This window comes from Alosa pseudoharengus, unplaced genomic scaffold (genome assembly GCF_046254945.1).
Source record: "Alosa pseudoharengus isolate Yale_2024_CS ecotype anadromous, Long Island Sound unplaced genomic scaffold, YU_APseudo_1.1 YU_APseudo_1.1_scf_14, whole genome shotgun sequence".
Classification (NCBI taxonomy): Eukaryota; Metazoa; Chordata; class Actinopteri; order Clupeiformes; family Clupeidae; genus Alosa; species Alosa pseudoharengus.
The window spans coordinates 40168988-40187759 of record NW_027468609.1 but is presented as its reverse complement, the minus strand read 5'-3'; the positions used below and the strand labels follow the sequence as shown (position 1 = coordinate 40187759).

Here is an 18772-nt window from a genome sequence, read left to right as displayed (position 1 = left end):
CAGTAATCTGCTTGGCCCCCACTAAAGGTGTTCAACTATATGTAATAACTTTTTTAACCTTCCCACCAACGTAATAATTAGTAGGCAACACCATAGCAAATATAGCAAAATCAGATTGGCAGATAGTGGACTTGTGGTCCGCCGTTGGACCACCATCTCTTTAAATTTAACTTGTCACAAATATTAAGAAAAGTTAATAAAATGATATGGGGTATTACTGAACAAATGAAAAAGACTTTAGACCAATAGTGGAAAAATATTGGGCAATTTGTCTGCAACCCGCCAGCGGACCGCCAGAGAACCAATGAGCAGAATGCCAGCGGACCGCCAGCTATCTGGGCAATTATTACGTTGGCAGGATTATTATGTTTAAAACGTGCAGATTTTGTGCAGATTTGTATTACGTAGGTGGTTTATTACGTTGCTGGGAAGTTATTACATTGGTGGGTGTTATACACCTTCTGAAGACACGAGGATAGACACGTTTTCACTAAATCAACAACATTAAATCTTTCGGAATTAACTATACTTTAATAGCACTGAATAGTATTTCCACTTAACCAGAAACTGTGAAGGCAATTAATCGAACTACAGATTTAACAATAAATGCAAATGTAAGAAAAATGTGGATGAATGAAAGAATGTGTGATGCAAGAAGGAATGGGTAATGTAAGAACATGGAAACATGACACAAATGTTTTTAGTGTTCAAATTCTAAACAAAGTCTGAAATGTTCTCTATGTTTTATGTTAACATTTTGGCAGATATAAGATGGTTTATGTGAATAATTTGTAATTACAATATTTAACCTTGTGTTACATTAAATGCCCTTCTTTTTCTGTTGCTCTTGAAAGAAGTCATTACATGCTACTGTGAGTGCTGCTACAAGTACAACAAATTCATTGAAGTCCACTTCATTGTCTTTGTTGGAGTCCAAGTCATTCATTATCTTCTCCACCAGCATTGGATCTTTCTGAGACTGAAACATAACAGAGAATATGGTTTAGGTCAGAAATGTTTTTATAGCACGCTTGTGTATAAGACCGACTGGATAAAGGCTCAGTTTCTCCTGAGAGTTGGGCCACGGTGTCATGCTTCTACATGTCGTTGATGGCCTAAATTGATGGCCACCATCTATTCCCCCATCAGCCTGTGATGATATGATTCACACTGCACTATTTATTATGACCGCCGCTAGCGAAGCTAGCGAAGCGGTCATATAGGGATTTTCAAAGTTTTTTTTTTTTTTTTTCCCCGTCATCTACTTCCTGAATTTTTGGTCAACGATACCGGGGACACTGAACCACCGGGGCACATGAAATTTGGTGGGTATGTAGCCCCACTAGACTTTTACGGAAAAATTTTGTTTCGTCCCCGGGGGCGACTCCCCCCCCCGTGCTGGGCCCCCCGAACCGCAAAAAAAGCAGTTTTTCCTAAATAACTACCTGAACCGTGGCACTGAGGATGAAGAATCTTTTATGGTATGTTGGTCTCAAGGGCCCACATCAACCTGGCCCATAATCACTCATTTGTGATTTGCACCCCCCCGGTAAAAAATGAAAATGCAATATTATTCTGCTTATCTTCAGTTAAGACGTTCAGAACTGCACCAAATATTATGTGTATGATTGACCTGGCATTCTCTGGGGGTATGCCAAGTTTCGTAGAATTTCATCCATGGGGGGGGTCTAAAAAAAATTAGGTTATGTGTACATTTAGTGACTGTACACTCATTGGCCTGTAGATGGCGGTGCACACATATACACATGCACACACACACAGGCACCCACATACTATCGGTATTAGAACGGCCGATACATAATTACAAATTCAGTAGGATTAAAAGAAAGCCAAAACTAGATGTACCCCAGAGCGGTACAAAATATGACCGCCGCCCAGTCCAGCACATTTTTTCCACCAAAATAAATCACGCTGAAAGGCCTATATGATTCTAACTGTCTCACTAAATTGCATTATCCACACTCAATTCTCACTGGTATCTGCTAGACAACAAGTACCAAAACATGATTAGTTAATAGATTTCGCATGTAAAATTCATTTTATACAACCCCACCTCCACCCTGCCTGTTCATAATTCTGAGAAATTCTTGAATTGTGTGCATGTGTGCGTGTACACATTTATCTTTATGTGTGTGTGTGTGTGTGTGATTGTGTGCGTGCTTGTGTGTTTGCCTGCGTATGTGTGTTTGTGCATGTGCATGCATGCGTACATATGTCTACTGTGGGAGTATGTGTCATACATATGATTACTGTGAATGTATGTGTGTGCGTGTGTATCTGTTTATGCACATGTGTGCACATGGAATGGGTTAACATGACCCCTGGAGGCAAACATACGGAAAAAATTGGTCATCCTAGGCCCTACGGTTCTCAAGATATTCACAGAAAACTCCGTCTGCCCTACCCTCCTTTGGGGGGGTCCAGTACAGCGGGGGGGCTACAGATCAAAACGAAAAACGATGGTTCCATGCTATCCATGTGGGGTTACATGCCCACCAAGTTTTGTGTACCCCGGTCTTTCAGTGTCCCGGGAATCCTTGTTGGTGTACGGTCACTAAATGTACACATAAATTATTTTATGAACGATGAACGAAAGTTCACAAAACTTGGCATGCATTCGGAGGGTATCATAATGATCCTAAACTTTCAATTTCGTGCAGTTTTGACCATGTCAGCCAGAGATATTGTGATGAAAACAACAAATTTTTTGCTTTTTAATTTTTAACTAGGTGGCGCTATACATGAAATAAGTGGTAATGGGATGGGTTGACATGCCCCCTTAAGACCAACATACAAAAAAAGGTGGACCTCCTAGGCCCTACGGTTCTCGAGATATTCACAGAAAACTGTCTCCGGCCACCTACAGGCCAGTTGGTGTATAGTAACAAAAAAAAAAAGAAAAAAAAAAATCTGACTAAACCTATATGGTTATATATGCGCGGCGGTCATAATAAATATTCATCATCAACATCATGGCTGCATTTCCAGTATTGCCGATAAGTAGTCGTTTGTCCACTAGATGGCGCATCGTTGCAGTGAGACGTAATTTTGTTGGAAGTTAAAAGTGGGTTGGAAAAACAATGGACGCTTCCTACAAGGACTAGTTTACCGCAGAGAACGTCTAATAAGGATAGGACGAATGTAATGTAATGTTCTTGAAGCCGAAATAAATCTGAGGATGTTTATCGGACATGCTTGGTTTTTACTGCAGGTACGTTAATCTTATAATATCAATAAGGACCTAGGTAATGTTACCGTTAGCGTTGGTTGAGTGATGGAGGCCAATTTGATTGATTGCATTTGTAGAAAACTATAAATGCGGTTATACCAAGCAAATTGATAGCAGCACTGTAATTGTATCTTTCGACTGTCATTTGTTGCACGTGCTACAAAAATCATTCTGTGCAATGGAAGATTTACCAACGTTACACCGGTCTGATACAGTTTTGCCTATACATGCGTGAGACTGAGACGCCTGTTTATTTTGTTTTAAGTGCGTGCAGGGTGTGAGAGGGGAATCGATGTGCTTTGATTCCAGCTTGGTAGTTGTAGTCTGTTAAATTAAAAAGCACGTGTGTGTGAAGTATCCAAACAATGACACCTTCATTTCATTATGGCTGCTTTAGCAACACACCTTAAGCTACTGTGTAGTGGGTCCCATTTAGAAGTGGCTACTTCATTCGCGCTTTCCTTGACTCATGGAGCTGCGTGAATTTTATTACAACTTTTCGCCACGATATGGCAGTTTAAGTCCGCTTGATACTGTAAGGCGTGAGCCATTGGTTTCCAAAGGAGATTTTATTTGTGTCGCCAGCATAGCCTATTGACAATTTATGTTGTAAATAGGCCTACCTTATAAGCCTACCTGTAGCTTAGGGAAGCTAACAGCTTTCTATTAGGATCTAGTTTGTTAGTTACAGTTTTGTCATAACTCCCTGATGCATTTTTGCATTTAGAATAGCCAGAGAGTGGATATCTCAATCGGAAAATTAAACAATATCGGGTGCCTATGGACTAGGCTGGGTGAACCCAGCCTGATCTGCCCGCTATTTATTTTTTGATTTCTTAAAAGATTGAGCTTGGTCTGGTGAAAGCCAGACTAGCCATGGACCTCAGTTACACAATGCAAGGGAACATGAATCAGCCTATATTTGCACGAACAATAACGGACAACAGCTCTTCAACTTTGGCCCGTTAAAATGTGTATGAACAGTCTAGCGACGCATTTAATCAAGGCCCATTTGGACATGTCAGTTATTTGCACCACTGGTTAGATGTAAAACAGCATTTCGTTTCAGACTACTGTTACTTAATTTGTGCATTAACAATAACGTTTCAGACAACTGTTACTTAATTTGTGCATTGACAATAAAGTATCACATGAACTAAAGATGACTAAAATCTTATGTAGAAGAAGAAACATTCACAAAAAATCCATCCATCCAAAAATGACCTTTGTTTTTGATAGCTGTTGAAAACGGCATGGAACTGACAGAGATGTTTTTGTTTATAAATAAATAAATAAATAACATTATGCTGATACCTTTTGCTTTTCCCAAATACAATGTAGCCTACAGGTGTAAGTGACCTTTCATCATTCCAGTTGCAATGGACGAACTGTGATGAACTGCCCTACTTGTGATTGTTTAGAGATTTTAAAGGTTTTATAACAATGCTACATCTTCTTTGGCTATTCTACAATCTATTCACCTTTTCAGCACCAGTAGGCTACTTTCTGTGCAGCCGCACACACACACTCAGGCATGCCAAACAAGCATACACAAAAGTTTCAAGAGTGGGGGATGGAGTAAAAGATGTAGACAAATTGAAGTGTGATTTATTTTCGCGGAACGGATGTACAGGACTGAGTGGCGGTCATATTTTGTACCGCTATGCGGTACATCTAGTTTAACTTATTTTCACTATTCCATTAAAATGTTTTTTGCTTAGTTATAAGTCAGTGGTAATTGTTATACCAGCAGTAGACTCAGTTGTACATGGCCTTTGTTATGCCTTTTCTAAAATGATATTTATCTTTATTCTTATTCTTCCATACATTAATTCATGTGTTGTTTGATTTCAGTTGCACTTGGTGTATATAGGGTTGCATATTGTTTGGGTTTTATCTGATACCGGTGCTAAATTAATACTTTTTAAAACGGTGCTGGTGCCAGGATGCCTGGATTGCTGTGACCCAGAAAAAAGAAAAAGAACGGTGGCTACCCTACACATAGAGGTGTTTCAAGCTTTTTAAAAATTCTGGGATGAGGGAGATTTCACCTCCAGGATTTAAAAAAAAACCCACACAATTTTAACGCAATTTGGGTGGGACAGAAATACCTTTACAGAGCAAGCAGCTCTGGCCATATCGGCTCTGGCTCACATGACGTGAACATTGCTTTAAATGCATTATCGCTTCACTACCCCACATGCGAACAAGGGAAAGAAAAGAAAAAAGAAACCAATGAGCTTATGTTACAATTTGCGATAGGCCTAGGCCTAACAATAAGGATTTGCTTACACTGCTGTTTGGTTGTCCCAACGAATAGGTTTTTCTAACTTGTAGGCCATATGCTCGATTTGAATTATTTGCTCTGTTTGTGAATGAAGTTGTAGCTCACTTTCCTTTGACCAATGTGCTTGTAGAACGATGTGTGTCCCTATAGTCCAGGCAAAGTAACTCATTTTACTCATTTTAAAAAACTCATTTTGTAGCCAAAAATAGAACTAATTGTAAAAGATTTTTTTTCAGCATAGATCATTTCTATGACGTACGGTGGCGCATTGCATTCACATCACAAAAAAATAAATAATCAGGTTATCTCATAATTATGACATATCTCATAATTACGAAATAATTATCGTAATTAATTATCTTGTAGATCATCTTGTGGGCAGCCGTGGCCTACTGGTTAGCACTCTGGACTTGTAACCGGAGGGTTGCCGGTTCGAGCCCCGACCAGTGGGCCACGGCTGAAGTGCCCTTGAGCAAGGCACCTAAGCCCTCACTGCTCCCCGAGCGCCGCTGTTGATGCAAAGGTAGAGTTTCAATGCGGACACTTTTTCCTCTCTCGAATAGCTGGTCGCACCGGTGCGACCTCCGATTTTTTTTAGTCGCACTTCTGAAAAATTAGGTCGAATATGCGACCAAATTGGTCGCACTCTGGAGCCCTGTACATGATGCCAATATGCTTCTGATTCTAAATTGTGAAGCTTATTTTGATATGTTGTAATTTGACGAAATGGCGAAACTATGAATTTTAATACCCTTCCACATAAACAATAAATGTGTCTTAATTCACCATGCATGGCTTGAAATGTTTTAAATTTCACAGGTCTTTGAATATCATGGGAGTGATGATATGCACATGCCCATAACACATATTTGGCATAGCGCCACCACCTGGCAACAGAAAGAATGACAATTACACTGATGTCACATGATCAATTTTAACATACTCCTCCTAGACGGTTTGTCAGATTCATGTGAAATTTGGCCAATATGATGCCAACATGTCGCTGATGTTAAATTGTGAAGGGATTTTTGATATGTTGTAATATGTCATGATTTTAATATCTCACCACATAAAACAGGAAATGTGTCATAAATCACAGTGCATTGAATGAATGGTCTGAAACTTCTCAGGTTAATAGATATCATGATTATGATGATATCCAGACACCCAATGGGCCTGCCTGGCATAGCGCCACCACCTGGCCAAGCAGGAAATGTGCCAGAAATGGAAAATGCCTAAAGTGATTGATCTGAAACTTTATAAAATATTGGATATCATTATTGTGATGATATTCACATGCGTAATTCACAGGCCTAGCATAGCGCCACCATCTGGCCAAACAGGAAATATGGCAGAAATGCTCTATGCTTTTAATGAATGGTCTGAAACTTCTCAGGTTAATAGATATTATGATTATGATGATATCCAGACACCCAATGGACCTGTTTGGCATAGCGCCACCACCTGGTCCAGCAGGAAATGTGCCAGAAATGGACAATGCCTTAAGTGATTGATCTGAAAGTTTACAAATATTTTGGATATCATTATTGTGATGATATTCACATGTGTAATTTCCATGCCTAACATAGCACCACCATCTAACCAAAAAGTGTATCAGAAATGTTCTTTGCTTAAAATGAATGGTCTGAAATTTCTCAGGTTAATATATATTATGATTATGATGACACCCAATGGGCCTGCCTTGATTTGCGCCCCCACCTGGCCAAGCAAGTACATGTGGCCGAAAATAAAATACAAAAACAAATAGCACACGCATCAAATATGTACATTTCACAAACGCACCACGTCGGTGCTTTGTTGGATTCCGACATGTCACGGGTTGCGGCCCGCAGGTGCTCGGGCCCGCCATTGCCGCTTGCGGCTATATATATATTTTTTTTTATTTTTTTTTTTATTAATTTGTTTGTTGTCTGTCTTTTATGTCTTGGTGTCACAGGTACGCTGGCGACTACGCCGCTCCGTCCGGCATCTTTTGCGTTTGTTATTTCTTAAATGTAGTTCTATGTCTTGGTGTCACGGGTAAGCTGGCGACTACGCCGCTCCGTCCGCTATTGTCTTTGTTAGTCTATGTGTCAATGACAATGTCTTATATGTGGAGCGCTTTGGGTTGCACTCTGTGCATGTTAAATGCGCTATACAAATAAAACTGACTTGACTTGACTTGAATTATAGTATTAGGAAGTGGTTTATAAAATATGTATCCATATATTAAACATATTATTGCATCATTTATTAAGTATTAACAATAACACTTTATTTTAATGTGTCGCTGTTACAGTGTACTTACCTAATTAGGTACAGTGGTACAATCTGTGTAACAACATGTACTATCATTGTACTTGCATTATGTATTTGTGGGTACCTACATATAGTTGTTACATTGTAATACTGAGTGCTTTTACAAAACTTTGCCAATTTGCCTACATTTTCATCAGAGGCAAAGAGCTGACCTGAGACCTGCTGGATGGGGTAAATCTGGTCATGATAGATTTGATATACAAACCATTCTTAGCTCCAGTCAAGGCCTCATTGTCTTCAGTGTACATGTAACAGCTGTGCTGCTACAACCTTGTTACTCTTTGATACAGTGGAATAAACCTATTAAGTGTACCAGTTAATTACTTACATGTTCATATGACATGTATATTGTGTCTTCGATGTCTTGAAACAGGTCTACTAATTCACATGTTGACTATGTAGTGAATTAGTAGACCTGTTCCAAGACATTGAAGACATAACATACATGTCATATGTACATGTAAGTAATTAACTGGTACACTTAATAGGTTTATTCCACTGTATCAAAGATTGGCAAAGTTTTGTAAAAGCACTCAGTATTACAATGTAACAACTATATGTAGGTACCCACAAATACATAATGCAAGTACAATGATAGTACCTGATAGTACATGTTGTTACACAGGTTGTACCACTGTATCTAATTAGGTAGGTACACTGTAACAGCGACACATTAAAATAAAGTGTTACCAAATAAAGTGTTACCGATTAAATACTAGGCAAAAATGACAAATTGAAAGCCATTGCATTTCAGATTATTATATTTCAAACACTTTGGGACTTATGGGAGTCAATAGGCTATTATGTTGATACTAATTTATTTTATGACCACCTACACCTAGACAATAATTTGGAGTGAACTATTTGTTGATTTGTTGGCTTCCTTGTTGAAACAATTAGTTCAACTGGTGGCTTAATAAGGATTTACAAAAAAAGTAAATATATACAAAATTATTCAATAAAGACATAATAAATATGCAATGATGCTTAATACAGACCATTTACACAATTACATACACACTCAAGAAAAGTAAATCTATTAACCATGTACATCTTCCAAACACTTTTTCTAACCTGTTATTATTCAGTAATAAGGCATAGATATAATAAGGCAAGATATTCAAAACATTTTAAGATTTTCATAGGATATAAAATATACATTTAATGGATTAGAAACATTGAAAGGCTGCAACAAATATGTGCAATAAAAAACTCTTAGTTTAACCTCTTTTGGATAACACAATGATATTTGTTTGAACAAAACAACAATGAAAAAACTTACCCGTAAGAAATCAGTCAGCTCACTGTTTAACAGCTCTTTAAGTTCACCCTTGTTAAGCTTATTCTTGTCACCTTCGTTTCCAGAGTAGTTGTGAAAGACAGTTATAAGAGCATCCATGGCACCCTCTAGCTTGCTCGGCATAGTGAGTAGTTCAACTCCAGGCAGCAGATATAACTGAGGCATAAGTCAACAGCAGAAATTAACTGACATATTATAAAAACGATCCATCAGCATTAGTCATATTTGTTGCATTCATTTTCATACTGACTTAATGTTAAAGGAAGATCAACATCACATTTCTGAGCCTCTGCTGATGAAATTTGCTCTTTAGTCAGAGAAAGGGACAGCAGATGGGTCTTACCAGGTGAGTGTAGCCTGAAGAAGTGTAAGGCAAGAGGCCTCAGTGGAGAGTTGTTTATGTGCAGATATATGATAGGAGTAAACCTTGCACCTGTCTGTAGTTTTAATTAATTTCCCCAGTGAGATTGTCATGGCAATATTATAGATGCATAAACCTGTGATGGAAAACAGATGGCTGTAATGTTAGGTCACAATACACATATGCAAATGCCCTGATACCAAATGATAACTTGTTGTCCTAAAGGAAAATCCTATTCAGACCCTTTAAACATGGTGTTCAAATGTGAAGCAGTTAATGTGGAAATATCAAATTGGCTTAAAGAGAAGTAAGTAGTACCAGACAGTAGTCTAAATCTTTGCCATGCATACAATATCTATCTGTTATCTGACTTAATCAGTGCAGCTATATACCTGCAGCTATATACCTCATTCACTTACCTATACATAAATAGAAGTTTAATTTGTCTTTCAAAAACCTCTGAAGAAAATATTATCTGATTGTTCTGCATACATGTGGGTATTTTATTTCAAATATGTTGTCTTTCATTATACACTCGATTAATTTAGCTTATACCATGCATATCCTTTGAATTGGGAAGAGAAAGAATAGATCAGTTGTTTTTCTGTCGTCCCACTTGACTTTTCCACACCCAGTGGACTACCTTTGCATGTTAAAATGATGAAATGTTTCCCTTCTGCCCCTTTTAGGCATTTCCCCAATAAGCTACTGAAAAATAAATGTACTCTTGGATAATGTCTTTCTGGCAAGGAGACAGAACATTTTCCCTCTTTGTTTGGTTAATTTATTGAGAATATGGCAGTTCTCTAAAAACACACCAGGCTATTTAAAGGCACATCAATAACTAATCCTCTGTGCACAAAGTATGAAATAGCATTATTATGTGTTTGTAGCTTCTCAACTTACTGCCATTTGTTTATACAATACCATTTTCACATGATCTTATAGTTCAAATAACAGATCTTGTTGGTGATCAACAGGGTTAACCAAATCAAATCTCATAAAATCATTATTCAGTACTTTTATGTTAAATTTAATACAATGGAACACTCTGCTAAACTCTCAAGGGACAACTAATTAAAAATAACTTTGAATGTTACAGTGGAAATATGGTTACGGTTTTTGACATATGCTTGTATCCAACTTGACTTAAAAACATATGTCAAATTCAACAATAACAGTAAACATTATCATATATATACTGTATATAAAAATCCACTCCCCTTGGGTATTTCCCCTTTTAATTCTTTTATAAATGGAATCTTGATCAATTTAATTTGGCTTTGTTTTATTTTAATTTACCAAAATCCACTCTTTAATGTCAAATCCCAATCCTGGTGATGTTGTCCAACTAAAGCTCCCAACATTGCCCTCATTGTTCAACTGACCCTCTCTGTGAGGTTTGTTTGGAGATGAGCTGTGGTCAACTATTGTGATATCCCCTACGACTCACTCAGTTTACATTAGATCATTTGTAAATTGTGGGCCATGATCTGAGACAATGTATGTGGGTATTCCCCACCTTGAGAAAATGTAATTTCTAAGGATGTTGCATACAAGTGGTGTTTTGACATTTCTTCATGCAAACAACTCTACCCATTTTGAGTAATAGTCCACCACTACCTTTAGAATGGTATTTTTTGCTCTGCTCAAAGAAAATGGTCTCATGAAGTCAACTCCAATTATCTCTCCTGGTTCAGAGCTGTATTTTCCCTGATGGCATGATGTTGAACGACACTTGATGTTGAACGACATGCAGCCCAATTTCTCAGTCCATATGGTGTTCTACTTCTGTAGCAATGACTGGACTTATTTAGGGTGAGACTCTATGTTAAGGCATTCATATGGAGATGGATCAGGTGTCTCTGTGGCCATATAGAAGAGTACACCAGCGTCAGATAGATAGATAGATAGATAGATAGATAGATAGATAGATAGATAGATAGATAGATAGATAGATAGATAGATAGATAGATAGATAGATAGATAGATAGATAGATAGATAGATAGATAGATAGATAGATAGATAGATAGATAGATAGATAGATAGATAGATAGATAGATAGATAGATAACAGAATTGGCATGTATACTGTTATCCCTTAAAGAGAAACTATGCAGTTTTGGTCATTTATTCGCTTTTTGCTTGCAAGTTTCACTGCAGAGCTCCCCTTACAGCCTCAGAGTATATAATTTACGACTGTATACAGTTAGAAACAAATGTCATACCCCTGGCAAATATTGATTTAATGTTGCTTTTATCTTGACCAATATGTTTGTTCTGACTGAAAACGACACTGTCACATGGCTAAAGGTTGTAAGACTATGTGCATGTTAAATGCGCTTTAAAAATAAAACTGACTTGACTTGACTTGACAATGTGGTAGAAACATGGAATCAAAAAAGCATTTCCAAAATTATTCATACCCCTTACCAAACAATCTTATAGGATTTTCATTAGGATTCAATGGACAGAGGAAATTCTACAGGATTTCTTAATATTTCAATAGGATTCTAACATAATTCTGATTTCAATGTCGGTATTGTAAAGGATTCTAGGTCTAATGGATTTAAAAATGTTCAATTAGATTTTCATCATGATTATACTTTCTAATAGGATTTTGTCATGGGCGTAGGTTTAGGGTGGGACGCTAGGGACTAGTCCTAATCAATATTTTGAGATGACAAAAATGTCCCCACCAATATTTTAGCGAACTCCTTTGTGCTATTCCGACGGCCAGGACGACAGTAAAAGAAACACTGTCATTTGATTGGCTGAAACCGAAGGGGGTTTATCTGACACGCACAACAGCGTCAAAGCATAGCATAGGCCTACTTCACTTTGTGGTGACACTGGCAGAAAAGTGAGCGAGTGTGTCGGTATAAGTTATCAGGGATGTCTACCAATACATAACCCTAAAAGGCCAGTGAGAAAGATTTGTAATATTCCCTTTGCCCTTCAGCATGCCAATTTTGCCCCTTTAGGTGCTTTGTAGATCAGTTATGCCACCAAAGAAGAAAAGGAACATTCAAAGCTTTTTCATTATGCAGAGTCTAATAGGCAAAGTAACTAGCCATACAAACTGGCAACTGGTGACCAGGCTTTCAAATGCGGATTTTACTGTGGAAAATAGCATTAACTGTTAGGATATTACCCAGGATATTGTCACAGCTAATCGTTCAACCAAGGTTAGGAGTCATGTTGAATAAGGGTGTGCTGCAGGACAGTCGCATAAAGCACAGAATAAAAGTTACCATGTCATTGACTGTTAATTGGGCTACCAATCTTGCACTCCGATAAACAATGGATCCGAGACATTTTCCTGTTTCTGTATTCTGTTTATGTAGGCTAATGTATTTGTGACTGTAGCCAGCACAATGCAAATAAATAAAACATAAACTATGGTACATTTCCATACTCATAGAAATGAACATCGCGAGACACTTATCTCATCTATGATCTCATCCCAGAAAGATTTTCTTTGACTTTGACTTGTTTATTTGAACATTAATTGTATCTAATGACATAGCAAACATGATGAATTGAATCTACATATCCTTGCACTATGCAAAACTATTTTCAACTAGCCTAAAACCGTGAGACTGAATTGCGTTACGTTCCTCTTAAAGTGACAGGCACTCAATTAGACTTACATACCACAAATGTGATGATATTAAAGAAAAGTTATCATTTAAATATCAATATGATGTATTCAAATGACTAAATATGTTTAGCTATTAGTAATAACAATAAAAAGTTCATATGAATTCCAAAATATGAAAACCTATGACAACCATCACTTTCTGTGTGTGTGTGGAGGGTCAATCAAATTCTATGATTGCCACTGATGTAAATGATCAAACAATATTCACTTGCTATTGGTATTGAAACAATAATGTTGATATTGTGACAACAGGAGTTGGGGATGTGTCCCCACCAAAGCTGAGACCAAACCTACGCCCTTGGATTTTGTATTGCCTCTCTATTGGATTCTTGGTTTGAACTTGTAAAGGCCTAGCCTCCTACAGGATTTCTTTATCTCAATAGGATTCCAATAAGATTCTAATTTCACTGTTGGTATTGTAAAAGATTCTGGAGGTCTAATGGCACAGTCCTATAAGATCGACAATTTCCAATCAGAGGCGATTCTAGGGTCTGTGGGGGCCCCAAGCAAAAATTCCAAGGGGGCCCTACCGACAAGTGTTATCACCATTATGTTATATCACCATTAGGTTATTATGTTAAATGATAAAAATACAAAAAGCGTATTATAAAAATTATTATATTTTGACATGTATCTCACAAAATATAATTTTGAGTGCATGGTGTAGGCTATGTATGAACATGCTTTGCCATAGAGAAACACACGATAGCGTTGGATTATAAACATGCTTTGCCACAAAAACAGACACAAATTCGTAAACGTGGGGTAAGTCCAGCTATATGAAGTTATTATTTTGCTGTCACTTCGTCTGTTTTATAACCCAGAAGGATGTACTTGATATCAAATGATAGCTCTGTGTCTCCTCTTTCATCTGACGTGCGTGGTATATCTATCCGATCACGGGTCCGCGAGTAATTCAAACAAGAGTAATGGGTGTGCAGCGTTGGTTTGTGTACATGACGTTATTATTTTGCAGTTACTTCGTCTGTTTTTATAAGTCAAAAGGATCGATATTCATGGTACCAATGGATAGCTGTCTCCTCTTTAATCTGATATGCTTGCCATATATATGCGATCACGGGTTTGCGAGTAATTCAAACGATAGTAATGGGTGAGCAGGTGAAGCAGAGAAGTATAGACTGTAAATATGATGCAAATTGATTTAATTTCATGATTTTCTTTTATTTTCATACTTAATCGTACAGACACGTGCGTAGACTCGTTGGAAAGCCCCACTTCTGCTCTGTCACGCAATATAAGTTTTATCTCGATGTAATGAACAGTTCCGGAGCAATGTAACAAAGAAGAACGGGTGTGTTTTTTGACGCACTTTGCGTCAATCGGGCAATCTAACAAATTAACGTATGAAAGTATGCTTGGTCCGGTGAAGCACCCGATTTGGTTCCCCCGGAATTCCTGTTTCCTTTACGCCACTGTTTTGAACTTCTTGCGTTGTTGCTAGGTTACCGTGCGTATTCACAGTGCTGTATTGCGTTTTCCGTGTTTTCAGCTATGGTAACCGACTAGAGCTTCCGTGTAAAGACCTAGAGGGGAAACATGAATTGCATGGGGAACCAAATCGGGTGCTTCACCGGACCTTACTGCATCGCGATTAACATGTTATGGCTGACAGCCCTAATACAAACATAACGTTAACCATCTCTTTGCTTAAGTAGTTGTAACTGCCGCTAGCTAGCTGAAGTTTACTGTCGTGTAGATGTAGCAAACCATGTTCAATCTTTCTGCCAATTAACATTAGCCTACTATAGCTTCATTAGGCTAAATGCCAAAATCCGATGTTGATCCGTCATCACTGCACCCTCGATTGACGTTTACCACAGTTGCCTAAATATGTGCGGATTGAACTTTTTTGAACACAGATCCGCTGTTCATAAGGCCATAGCATAGGGCCTACATATGCACGTACAGTTTGTACAACAGGGCAGGAGCACGCAGAATACATCATTCAATCTCTATGGACGACATTCTCGCTTGACCCACCTGCAAACGCGCTGAGACCAGGTCGGGGGCCCCCTAGCGGCTCGGGGCTCCAAGCAGTTGCTTGGTTTGCCTGTTGACAAGGTGCGCCTCTGTTTCCAATAGGATTTTCATTATGATACTTTCTTATAGGATTTTGTATTTCCTCTCTATTATATTCTTAGCTTGATCTTGTATCGGCCTAGCCTACACCCACTGTGATTTTAAAATCCACATTTCATACACACCATCAGGGAAACCAATTCACAAGAATATATAATGTATATATACTCTGTATAATGTTACTGTCAAAGAATCAAATAATACTATTTAACAAATTAATAAAAAACAATAAGAAATAATAGCAATTGATCAATGGAACAACAACAAAACGTAATAATAATAATAATAATAACTAGATGTACCGCAGAGCGGTACAAAATATGACCGCCGCCCAGTCCAGCACATTTTTTCCACCAAAATAAATTACGCTGAAAGGCCTATATGATTCTAACTGTCTCACTAAATTGCATTATCCACACTCAATTCTCACTGGTATCTGCTAGACAACAAGTACCAAAACATGATTAGTTCATAGATTTCACATGTAAAATTCATTTTATACAACCCCACCCGCATCTTGCTTGTTCATAATTCTGAGAAATTCTTGAATTGTGTGCATGTGTGCGTGTACACGTTTATCTTTATGTGTGTGGGTGTGTGTGTGTGTGTGTGTGCGTGCTTGTGTGTTTGCCTGCGTATGTGTGTTTGTGCATGTGCATGCATGCGTACATATGTCTACTGTGGGAGTATGTGTCATACGTATGATTACTGTGAATGTATGTGTGTGCGTGTGTATCTGTTTATGCACATGTGTGCACATGGAATGGGTTAACATGACCCCTGGAGGCAAACATACGGAAAAAATTGGTCATCCTAGGCCCTACGGTTCTCAAGATATTCACAGAAAACTGTGTCTGCCCTACCCTCCTTTCCAGTACAGCGGGGGGGCTACAGATCAAAACGAAAAACGATGGTTCCATGCTATCCATGTGGGGTTACATGCCCACCAAGTTTCGTGTACCCCGTTCTTTCAGTGTCCCGGGAATCCTTGTTGGTGTACGGTCACTAAATGTACACATAAATTATTTTATTGTAAGGCCCCCCATGAACGAAAGTTCACAAAACTTGGCATGCATTCGGAGGGTGTCATAATGATCCTACACTTTCAATTTCGTGCAGTTTTGACCATGTCACCCAGAGATATTGTGATGAAAACACCTAATTTTTTGGTTTTTAATTTTTAACTAGGTGGCGCTATACATGAAATAAGTGGTAATGGGATGGGTTGACATGCCCCCTTAAGACCAACATACAAAAAAAAGGTGGACCTCCTAGGCCCTACGGTTCTCGAGATATTCACAGAAAACTGTCTCCGGCCACCTACAGGCCAGTTGGTGTATAGTAACATAAATTAATTTATTGTGTGGCCCCCCATGAACGGAATTCCACGAAACTTGGCGTGCATTCAGAGGGTGTCATAATGATCCTACACTTCCAATTTCGTGCAGTTTTGACTATGTTAGGTCACAGATACCTGCGATTACAACACCTCATTTTTACTTTTTTGTGTTTAACTAGGTGGCGCTATACATGAAATGAGTGGTTATGGAATGGGTTGACATGGCCCCTTGAGATCAACATACAAAAAAAATGGTCCTCCTAAACCTTACGGTTCTCGAGATATTCACAGAAAACTGTGTCTGCCCTACCCTCCTTTCGGGGGGTGCAGTCCAGCGGGGGGGCTACAGATCAAAACGAAAAACAATGGTTCCATGCTATCCATATGGGGTTACATGCCCACCAAGTTTCGTCTACCCCGGTCTTTCAGTGTCCTGTGAATCCTTGACGGAAATTTGGACATGCAAAAAAGAAAAAGAAAAAAAATCTGACTAAACCTATATGACCGCCGCTTCGCTGCGCGGCGGTTATAATAATAGCAATAGCTTAAATGTATATAGCGCCTTTCAAGATACGCAAGGTTGCTTAACAACAAAGGCATGTAATGGGTAGGGAATGGGGATCAGAAGCCAAAGGCCTTGTGTGTTTTAAGATGTTGTTTGAATACGCCTAGGGAGGGGTAGTGCATAAAGCTTGTTCCATAGACTATGGGCTGCAGAACAGAAGGCTCTGTCCCCAAAGGTTCAGGCCTAATTTTTTATTTTTTGGGGGGGGTGGAGGGTCGTGCTCAGTGTCTCTCTCAGCCAAGGGGTCCTTGGGCTGAAAAAGGTTGAAGACCCCTGTTTTAAATACTGAGGGGGTGAGAGACGCTGCCAATGAATAAATTGTATTATTTAGTATCGGCCTTTTTTGAGGCGACTATAAGTACGCCAAAACAAGGCCGGTAATAATTGCCTACATTGTTTAGATTTAACTCATAAGTCCAAACGTAAATTAAATCCTAAAACAAACCGAACATCTTCTGCTTTTGATAGTCTACTGGTATGCCACTTCAAACGAAATGTAGGCTATGTCTCACAATAAAACGCACCATGTAAGAAATAAAGGCCTGCATCGAATAGGCCTTACAAGCCTGCCCCAAATAAAGGGGCTTTGCACAACGTAAATAAAAGACCCCAGCCATAATTACAGGATTTTACGATCGTCTGTCTCCTAAACATTCCTCACCTGTTATCAAGACATGCATGAAAACATTTGAAAACAAGACTCATAGCCATAGGTTATTTTCAGAATGATGACTTTCTCTTTTGCATTGTCCTAACCGTTAAAACGAGGCATATATGACGAGGCATTGCAATAATGTTTACAGAGATACACTGTGGGCTGCAAAGATTATGCAGACTGTTACGATTGACTGATACACGTGTGCACACATTATCAAAATTATATGACGGATCTTTTAGGCTATAGTCATTCTACATGGGTTTAGTTAATGATCGGGCTATAATAAGACCTAACTTTAACAGTGGTTGGTGTAAACCGGGACATTTTAGCGTCCCGACAGGCTTTTGTTGGGACTCGGGACACGCAACTCAAAACCGAGACGTCTGGTCACCCTATTCTATGTGGTAGTTGAATAACTTTTATTACTCCAGATTAAATGTCCATACTGGCTAAGAAAGGCAGGTGTCTCTAAAAACAGTCTCTAAAATAAGGATAGCTTCCTTTAAAGCGTTGTTGAAAGTTTGCACATTCTTTTTAAACGCGCATCTTTTTTCTCTTGCTCTCTCGGAGCAAGCATTTGCTCCGCTGCTAGCTTTTCTCTTGCTCTCTCGGAGCAAGCATTTGCTCCGCTGCTAGCTTGTGCCTATATATCGCCCAAAATGCTTGATTACATTGCATGTACCACATCAGCATTTTTGTTCAGTGAATCTTTTGTAAATTGCTTTACATTTAGCGTCGGGTCCTCATTGGCAGCCTTCGTTATAGACCCAGATAGCAATTTCCTTTGGGCCGGATCCGCATAAAAGCGTTTAGATCTGCCTGTAACGGACATACGGTATCTGGCTGTGGGCCAGATCTGCTCCTGATAGAGGTTTCAGCTCTGCTAGTGTTGCGTTTTGTGTCCACTCTGGTGTCTACGGGGCTCCCGT

The 18772-nt window shown here is 38.7% G+C and overlaps 1 protein-coding gene across 1 annotated transcript in view; it reads right to left on the bottom strand.

Annotated features, from left to right (window-relative positions):
• Nucleotides 1-580: 580 nt before the first annotated feature.
• Nucleotides 581-18772, bottom strand: part of s100z (S100 calcium binding protein Z) — a 32635-nt gene continuing 14443 nt past the window's right edge. Inside the window, exons 2-4 of the mRNA XM_076284926.1 lie at nucleotides 9500-9653; nucleotides 9139-9312; nucleotides 581-979 (exon numbers count right to left, since the gene is read on the bottom strand). Of these exons, the coding sequence (XP_076141041.1) occupies nucleotides 821-979; nucleotides 9139-9279 (300 nt within the window). The 5' untranslated portion in view covers nucleotides 9280-9312; nucleotides 9500-9653 and the 3' untranslated portion in view covers nucleotides 581-820. The remainder of the gene's footprint in view (nucleotides 980-9138; nucleotides 9313-9499; nucleotides 9654-18772) is intronic.